At 37.4% G+C, this 10119-nt stretch overlaps 1 protein-coding gene across 3 annotated transcripts in view; it reads left to right on the top strand.

The window, feature by feature from the left end:
• The first annotated feature begins 1300 nt into the window (after window positions 1–1300).
• The window catches only part of LOC144318323 (uncharacterized), a 113444-nt gene continuing 104625 nt past the window's right edge, over window positions 1301–10119 (top strand). For all 3 annotated transcript variants that reach the window (XM_077905158.1, XM_077905159.1, XM_077905160.1), the window contains exons 1-2: window positions 1301–2206; window positions 3546–3604. In XM_077905158.1, coding sequence (XP_077761284.1) covers window positions 2019–2206; window positions 3546–3604 — 247 coding nt within the window. In that variant the 5' untranslated portion in view covers window positions 1301–2018. The remainder of the gene's footprint in view (window positions 2207–3545; window positions 3605–10119) is intronic.

The raw sequence follows: 10119 nt of genomic DNA, 5'->3' as shown, positions 1-10119 counted from the left end.
CCTCTTCCCCCTGCGCTCTTGGCCCCCCCAAGGAACCCCCACGCTCCTGACCCCCCAGGGCCCCCCTCAGACCTCCCCCTCAGGCCACACCCCCCCCGCACTCCTGGGCCCCCCTCAGCACCCCCCCCGGCACTCCTGGCCCCCCAGGGCCTCCCTCAGACCTCCCCCCGTGGCTCCTGGCCCCCCCTCAGGTTCCCCCTCCCCCCACACTCCTGGACCCCCTTCAGGTGCCCCCTCAAGCCTCTCCCCCCGCACTCCTGGGCCCCCCAGGGCCCCCCTCAGACCTCCCCCCGGGGCTCCTGTCTCCCCCTCAGGCCCCCCCTCGCACTCCTGGGCCCCCCTCAGGTGCCCCCCCCGACCATCCCCCCAACCCCCGCAGTCCTGGCCCCGGCAGGCGCGCACACGAGGCGGCGGACCTGGAGCACCCAGCCGCACGCACAGCGGGTTCTCCCACAAGAAAGCATTCCGTGATTTTTGTTCACAGTTTATCTATTTAATTAGTCTTCAACTCTTTGTGATATTTCACATTATCTTTAATTCTTCAGGCATTTGCTTCCATCTCTTACTTGTTGAAACGTCTTAAAAGTCCGTTCTTATTCTCTTGGGGCCCCCCCCCCGAGGGCCCCCCCGGACTCCTGTCCCCCCTCAGGTCCCCCCTCCGTCCCCCCTTCCGCACCCCCCCCCGCGCCCCGCGCTCCTGACACCCCCTCAGCCCCCCACCCGCCCTGAGGGGGAACCTGAGGGGGGGACAGAGGTCGGGGAGGCCTGTCCTCCATCTAGTCCTTCCACTATCAGAAACCCAGGGATTTGCATCTCCCGTCTTGGTCGTGCAGAATGGCCCTGGTGGTGCCATGTTTGTTAAACTTTCATAATTTGGGGCTGTGAGTTGAGGTTTGGTGGGCTTGTTCTGTGAGAATCCTGTGGGGCCACGTTTGGGTCATATTTTGAAAGATAATATTGTAAAATATAGATGCCTTGGAAATGTCCTTAACTCATGATTATTTTGATATAACTGTGTGGTTGGTTTTCTTTTTCTTTTTTTCCTTTTCTTTTTTCTTTTTTCTTTTCTACTCTTTTTCTTTTCTTTTCTTTTCTTTTCTTTTCTTTTCTTTTCTTTTCTTTTCTTTTCTTCTCTTTTTCTTTTCTTTTCTTTTCTTCTCTTTTTCTTTCCTTTTCTTTCTTTTCTTTTCTTTTTTTCTTTTCTTTTCTTTTCTTTTCTCTTTTCTTTTCTTTCTTTTCTCTTTTTTTTTTTTTTTTTTGCATGGTGCATGGCAAAAACCTGATGACCGAAACCGTGATGTGAGGGCAAGTGTGTATTTGTAAATCCTACGGGCTTGTTCCCACCTCAGCACAGGCCAAGCCAGATAAGTATCTTAGCCATGTTTGCTTATTGGCTTATTTTCTTTTAGAGTTTCTCCCAGGATAGGTCACTTTTTCCTGGTCTGGAAAGGGGAGTTACAGAGAAGTCTAATTCAGCCCACCCATCCACACACACACACCCCCAACACTCCGATCACATGGGCCAAAGTTCATCACGGATATTTTCTAGTAAAATTTGATTTCTGATGTTGGTAGAGATACTAGCTTTTAGCGGACCATTCTGGCTTTCACTTTTCTCTTTGATTTCTCCTTAGGTGTTTTTCTTACTTGGGGTGGGGTTGGACTTAACTATACATTTAAAATAACGTTTATTATATGTTTTCCAGGATTTCTGGCTGTATTATAGTGAGATATTGTTCAGGCTATTTATCTTGCCATAGTGTTATTTGAAATGTAAGCATATGGGCCAATTCACGTTCTCTTTTCTTTCCGTACTCTAGTCATACTTTACATCTTTCAGTCACTCTTTACTTCTTTACTTTCCAACCCATACTGTTTTGGTTAGGGTAGGATTAAGCATACTCCAGCTGTAAAAATAAACTCCCGGAATTTCGGTGCCTAAAAGAGAGTAGATGCTTTTTGTTTACTCATCTAACAACCCGATGTGGGCGTTTCTTGCTGGCAGGTGACTTTCCTTCATGTGGTATTTCAGGTATCCGGGCTCCTTCCATCCCAGAGGTCAACCAGGGAATAGAAATGACACACACCACTTTCATCAAACTTCTTGGATGGGAGTTAGTCCTGTAACCACCTGTGGAGGCAGAAGAAGCATAAGAAACACTCCCTTCCCAGTCAGGGCTTTATCTAATGAAGATGGCACGTTACAGTGAGGGCAACTCATTGTTGATGTACAGATACTCGTTTCTGTGACAGATGATTTGTGTGTGATATTCCCTGTGCCTGGACAGTTTCCCTCCCTTACCTTCTCTAATTGACACTGTTTTGTGCTTTGTCACCCAATCCCAATCTAAGAAATCCTTTCCAGATAAAGTGAGGGCCTGGAAAAATGACTTAAGAAATCCTCCGCTCCTCCTTAGCACTTACACAGTTGTAATTGATTTAATGCCTGTGCAATTGCTTCCTCAGTCTCCAACTCTCCTGCTTAAACCAGCTCTGTAAAGGAAGAGCTCATCTCTTTCCCAGCCCTTCCACTCCTCCCCACAACATGATATTACTAGTCCCTAAGTGTCTGGCAAGTTGTGAACACACAATAACTATGTGGTAATAGGTTAAAAAAATAAATTTAGGAGGTTTGTATAGAATGATCAACAAATTTACAGAGGAAACCATACCATTCAGTATCATCAAACTCTTAAGTGCTTATCTTGTATAAGTAGATCAATCCACCCACAAGGTATTTATGAAGATTTGCTCAACAGAGAGGGTCCTGTGGCAAAACCAAATACATATTCTGTCGTTAGGCATCTCATATTTACGTGAGGGGTGGGGTGTGAGGCATTTCTAAGCTGGGGCATTAAAACTCTCCTCTAAAACATTGAAAATTAGTTAAGCATAGGTTACACCAAGATATGTCAGCTGTGAGGTTGCCACAAATACTATATTTTGGCTTTTCTCTTAGAGACATACACGTTTCTTATATCTTTTTACTCTGGAAACCATTATTCTCTATTAGAATAAAGCTCGTTCCATTTAGATATCCCACAAAAGGGATATCATACAATTAAATATGCACTTGATCCTATAGTCATTATATCAAGTGGAGGGTTTTTATGTGCTCATTCATTCTCTAATTTCAAGTATAAAGATCAAAGGGATTTTTCCCTGTAAAATATAATAAAATTGTATACTTCTTAAATAAAGTGAAAGTGAATGTACATGGTTTTTTGAGGTACATATTGTATCATTAAAGAGAGTAATATGTCAAATATGCGTTAGTATATTTTCTTCAAATATGTTTTCAAAAACCTGATAGCATTATGTTTACGAGCTTTTATTTTTACTTTGTAAAGTTTTTCTTCTTCTTCCTCCTTCTTCTTCTCCTTCCCCCTCCCCCCCTCCTCCTCCTCCTCCTCTCTTCTTCTTCTTCTTCTTTCTTCTTCTTCTTCTTTTTCTTCTTCTTCTTCTTCTTCTTCTTCTTCTTCTTCTTCTTCTTCTTCTTCTTCTTCTTTTCTTCTTTCTTCTTCTTTTTTTTTTTTTTTTAATAGGTTTCCTGGCTTTCCTTCGGAGCTGTTTGCTTTCAAGCTGCTAGATTCCTCCAAACCAGGTAAAAAGAAAGCAATGAACTATTTTTGAACTTTCTTGGTAGAAACTTAGTTTTGTTGAAGTGTTTGCACACCTTTTATCTGACTCTTTAACATACATAACCACTATTCGCCAGTGCTGTATTCTTCATCTTAAGTTAGTCTTGGTAAGTGGCTGCTTATTGCTGCTTCATTTTTTTACCTATGTGGTTTTGCTTTGAATGTATGCTTTTTTTTTTTTTCTTTAACCATTCAGTTTGGTTCTGAATTATATCAGGAGAGCAGGCTTTTAGTAATCAAGGTCAATAGGAATCTCTACTCCTAATAAGTCATATAAAGCCTTTGCTGTGTGCTATTCCACAGGGCAGAGTAGAAGCTGTTTTATTGACCAGACTTTCCTAAGGGGACCTTGTAGCATTTGCAATTTTTGCCCTCAGGGGCTGGTAAAAGAGACCTCTGCTACTCTTTTAATCAGTACCAGAATCAGCAATTAACCTATAACTGTAGCTGGTGTCCTAGAAATGAGGCAATGTAATCTTTTCTCATTACTTCTTATGGGAAAATTGCTTTTGACATATGTGCTTTAAGGTTGCTCACACTTTTCAAGAAATATCCTTTAGCCTATGTCAGTCAGTACACATATTACCTCTTCCACAGATGGTCACATTTCAGCTTATCTGACCTAAAGTGTTCTGCGTTGTATTGTGCCTTAGTGCTTTTAAGGGTGCCTTATGCATATTTCTATCAGAATACTTATCACAGTGTTGTATAATCATTTTACTCTCTTGACTGTAAATCTTCTGAGACAGTATTTATCAGGAAATTTAAGTTACTAGGAAAGCGACTGGTTTTTCATTAATAATGGCATTTCAGATCAGCCTTAGGAAACAGATAGTCTCCACACAATGAAGAGTTCCCAGCACATAGTAATCTCTCAATAAATATTTCTCAAATAACATTCTTTTTTTTAAATTTATTTATTCAGAGAGAGAGAGAGAGAGAGAGAGAGGCAGAGACACAGGCAGAGGGAGAAGCAGGCTCCATGCAGGAAGCCCGATGTGGGACTCGATCCCAGGTCCCCAGGATCACACCCTAAGCTGCAGGCAGCGCTAAACCACTGCGCCATTGGGGCTGCCCATCTCAAATAACATTCTTAATAATAATACCTAATGGGGGTGCCTGGGTGGCTCAGTCATATAAGCGTCTGACTTGTGATTTTGGCTCAGGTCATGGTCCACTCTCTCTCTCTCTCTCAAATAAATAAATAAATCTTTAAAAAATAATGACACCTGATATACAACACTTCTTTTATGATAGGCATGATTCTGAATTGACTTATATTGATTCATGTAACCCTCAAAACAACTTTAGTAGCTAGGGCTATTATTTTCTCCATTTTACAGAAGAATAACTGATGTAAAAGGGGGTAAATACATTTCCAAATGGCACACAGTCAGGAAGTGATAGTGCCATGAGTCATATCTGGTCAGTCTGGCTCCCAAGTCCATCCTCCTCACATCACTGTAGGAAAAAGGTTCTGCAAAAAGAAATTACTTGCTGATGAAACATTTTCACATAAGAGGAAGAAGTACTTATACAAAAGACTGGCATGAAGTATAAATATATGTTCTTAGAGGGCACATGAGAGGTAAAGGAAAAGTTATTTGCATTCCTGCACATTTTCCATGAACCAAACTGTATATCATTTTTCTAGAGAAGTTTATGAATAAAACGAAGCCTTTTTATGTTTAATATCTGGAATTAAAAGACTCAGTGCATAATTAGAAGTGATGAAAAGACCTCCAGTTCTTAATGTTGGACTATTATAAGTTTTGGGTAGTATCTAAATTAATATTACCATGATAATAAAATACTACAAGAGTATAAAGATATGCATCATCAAAATTTTCTCATTAATGAATCGTGTTTTAAGCTATCATACTAATGAAATGAGACTTAGGGTAAAAATATCAGGAAATAGTATACTCTTGATAATTAGACAAAAGATAATTACACAGTCTACTATGTAATAGTAGACTGTGATACATTTTGTAATCCACTTTAAAACCTTTTATTTTCAAAAAGCCTTGAAATGCAACTCCAATTGCATTAGAAAACATTTACAAACTTTAGTTTAAAATATGTTACCTTAAAATTTGTAACGCACCTCAATATACTTTAACAAAAAAATGGAACAAAGCTTATAGACATACCTAAAAATTGAGTTTGAGATATAGTATGCTGATTTGGCATGTGCATGTTCCTATTAAATAACATATTCTGGTTAAAAAATAGTTTACTGCATAACTGGGTTCTCCACATAGAACTCTAAGGAAAAAAAATCAGCCTTTTGATTTGGTTTTAGGAATTATTGCAAGAATATTCATCTTAGAGCTGCTCTCCCACTGAAATTTAAATTTTCGTGTGCAATCTACGTTTCCCAAAGGAAAAGCTACTTGAAGTTGATTCCTAATTTTAACAAAGTTTTTGCTTTGTTTTAAAGTTTGACTGAAATTGGCAACTTATATTAAATTACCTTATTTTATTTCATTATGGGTAAGCATAAATAAATGTACTGAAAAATATAAGATTATGATGATCTATTTATTCAGATGTGGGGCATTATTTAGTAGCCTTTCCCCCAAACTGCCTAGCTTCAAATAATTCTCTTTCTATCTCTTTTTCCCCCTCATCTCTGTATTATTTCAAGCTTATATTTTAGATTTATAGAATTTTACATTAAAATAGTTAGATAATATATTTTCAATTTTGGTTTGCTTTTTGTGTGTGTATTTGAATTTAAGATATATAAAGGTGAGTATCACTAACACTACCATTTTTAGATTTCGTTTTGAATTACATATTCAAAAACTTAGAAGTAAGAACCAAGATATGTCTTCTTTCCTAAGAATTGTAGACTCTGGGCTTTTCTGGAGAGACTTTTTAGCATGAGATATGCCATAAGCCCTTAAATTATTTTCCACAATCACTGAAGCACATGCATTTCTGGGTCATTGTACATTTTCCAAGAGTTTTGCAGACTCTTCATAGATTATCCAGTAAAGAAGAATAGTTTTCAATTTGACAGTTATGGGATTGCAGTGCTACTGTTTGGTAATGTAAGGATAAATTACAATCTCATTTACACCATGTTCTTTTCCTTATGACTCCTGTGTTCTTACTTCCTTTAAACAAGGTATACCTGTCTCTATGACTTCCTGAAAACTCAATTTCTATTATGATGACACTCTTAGAATTTCATCATGTAGAATTTCTCATAGGCTTTAAGAATACCATTATTTTCAGACCACCACAATGTTTTAAACTTATTCTTGTAGAAATTGTGTCAATTAAACATAAATACCAGAAGTTCACCTACTTTGATTCAGTGGACACACTCTTCAATGACTGTAAAGAGGATTGTTACGGCATGAGCTGGGGAGATGTGATAATTCTCCACAGTTACAAAATGTGATTAATTTAGGAAGCCATGCATCTAAATAATAGAGGCTGGTCGGATTCCTTAGAAATCATAGGGCCTAGTCGAGATGTTCTCTCAGAGGTAGTAAATGGAATGCCTTTCCATGTAACCCAAGTCTGTTATTAAATTCAATTGAATTCAATACACTATATAATAGTTTTCATTATAGTCTACTCAGAATTGCAGAGGGTAAATTGACAAGGTCAATGGTATGTGTATTTGTTCTTTAAACTTTTCTGCAGCTTTGAGAATATCAAATAAAAATTTAACTAGTACCAAACCTATTATAGATTAGTACAAGCAATAAAGTAAAACTGAGTAAAATCTACATAGTCCGTAATTTATGAGTATGCGATTAAGTACTCCATAACTACATGGTAACTTTCAGCAAATACATGGATCTCTAATCCTTGTTTTGCTTATCTGTTAAATGAAAATAGTAAGAGTATCTCCTTCACAGGATTTTTCCAGAATTCTGATAATATTATTAAGACAATTGTTAATATTAAATGAAATATTGCATATAAATTACTAAGCAGAGTAGCTAACAGTTGGTTACTAATTAGTCAATAATTACTTGGTAATTATAATGATTCACATGTACATTTATAATTTATCAGCTGTATATAGTTTACAAAATTGAATTCTTTTAACAAGTTAGGTAGCACAAATTTTTCATTTATTTTGCAGTGTAGTATATTGAGGTTCAAAAAGTTGAATCAGTTGCACAATCACATAATTAGTAGATAGAACTATAATTTGAACCCATTCTTTATGATTTTAAAAACGATGCTGGGGACAAATGCATTAAATTATTTTTAAAATCATACTTCAGAAAATATCTATATTACAAAGCAATCTTATAATGTAAAAATTCTAATTTAACTTCTTCTGAATGTTCATCTTCTTTTTTTAAAATATTTTATCTATTTATGCATGAGAGACATAGAGAGAGAGGCAGAGACACAGGCAGAGGGAGAAACAGGCTCCCTGTGGGGAGCCTGATGCAGAACTTGATCCCAGGACCCCGGGATCACACCCTGAGCCAAAGGCAGCTGTTCAACCACTAAGCCACCCAGGTGCTCCTGAATGGCCATCTTATTCAAAATCCTGTATAAAAATGATAAATTATCTTATGTAGAGATGTCAAATTTTTCAAGTTGTATTTTGTTGCCTTGAAAAGTTTTGGAGAGTCTTCTACTTGCTCCTCACAGACCTGGTTTTGCGTCTTGGATCTACCAGTTATGAGGCATTTGTGTATTGGCAATACTTAAAGAACAAAACAGAGTCACTGTTTTCATCAAGCTTATAGTGTCTGGCACAATGTAGAGATTACAAGCTATAATTACTGCTCCTTCTAGAAAATATTTCAGGTGTTGAAGTACAGAATTTGTTAATTTCTATTTAGTTTTCTAATATCAAGGTGAATTTTACATTTAATTACTACATATTCAGTATAATAAATACTTTTGGAGGTATATTCATTTCATAATTGCATTTTTCATGTAATGTAAGTAATGTAAATGGGTGAGATCATCTAACTCAGCCTCTAGCACTTTAAGTTTTACATCTTAAAACTTGGAACTGTCCCAGTGACTCAGAGCTCATCCATTCCTTATTCCAAACAACGCTGTCCTTTGCTTAGGACCAAACGGGTACCCCTATGACTTTCTTAGGTTGTTCATGCAAAATGTGTCTATTCCTTGTTTAATTTTCTATTTTCCAACATAAATGTCTTTGATTTCTTCAACTGTTTTTAATGTGGCCTAATCTGAGAAGCATCTCATGATGCTTCGTCTTTTTCTAAAAGTGTTTCCATTTGTCTATAAGAGTTCTACTTCTAGTAACCAGCCTCAGAGTCATGGGGCAGCTGTGACACTGGAATTAGGTTCCTGACATTTTTCTGATTTAAGTAGCAGTAACAACTTTCTGACCTCAGGATAGGACTGAAAGAGGAATGACTTAAATGCTAGTGGCAGAGTCCCTGACTTTTCCTTTTCTAGTTTGATCATTGCTCCAATAAACCCTTAAATTCTGACCATTGTTCCAATAAGCCCTTACATTCTTAAAATGCCTCATTTTCTTTTCTTTCACTGAACCCTAAGTTATCAATCTGTAAAATGTGTATAGGTTCTAAACCATAGTGTTTAGCACTTACTACATTAAGTGTGAGTACTTTAGAAACTTTAATTTCACAAGCATCCCTATTACAAATCATTTTAAAAAGTAGTGGAAGTACGTATTTTTAATGTTTGATCAGAGAAAATAAGTTGAAGAACAACACCTTCTTATGTGTAAATTCATTGAACATAATATTTATTGAAGGTCTGTTATTTCTGAAAATTGTGAACATGATGGTTAGCAAAATAGACACAGCTCAAATCTTCATATATTCCATTTCAACGGAAAATGCACTCCACAGAAACAGAAATAAATGAATTAGGGACAGATTTTTACTTTCTGAACAAGATTAAATTTCTCATAAACTGGAAAATCTAATGACTTTGTTGATTTTAATATGAATACACAAGTGGGCCTATTTGTATATGTGTCACTGATTCAGTGACACTTATCTTTCCTATTATAGGTATAGTCAATCACCATCATACTGGCAATTGTGGGCTTTCTACAGAGATTTCTTCTTGACAACCCAACACCTACAACTTCATATTTCACAAGTGCAAAGATGACTTTTTATATTTTAATGATCTCTCCTTGCCTTCTCTAGTGATACATATCATTCAGCACTATTGATGATGCTTCCTTGGATTCCTGGATAATATTTTCATGGATTTCTTATTCTGATTATTGTTTGGGAGCCAGAGAACTTGTATCCATTCTCTTTCTCCATCATCTCCTGTCCTCCTGCAGCAATGCCACTTGTCTTGCAAGCAGCCTAGTGGCTAGAGATTTTTTTCACTTTGCCTTCAATAAAGGCGTAATTCTACTCAACCTTCAGTTAAAATCGGTGCTTTGGTTTAGGGTCATAGAGAATCTAGGTTCCTCAATACTTGGGGCTCATGGTTTATTGTACAAACAAATGGGGTATTTAGAGTT

Source organism: Canis aureus, chromosome 8, assembly GCF_053574225.1.
Source record: "Canis aureus isolate CA01 chromosome 8, VMU_Caureus_v.1.0, whole genome shotgun sequence".
In the NCBI taxonomy this organism is placed as follows: domain Eukaryota; kingdom Metazoa; phylum Chordata; class Mammalia; order Carnivora; family Canidae; genus Canis; species Canis aureus.
This window is presented reverse-complemented; position numbering and strand designations above follow the sequence as displayed.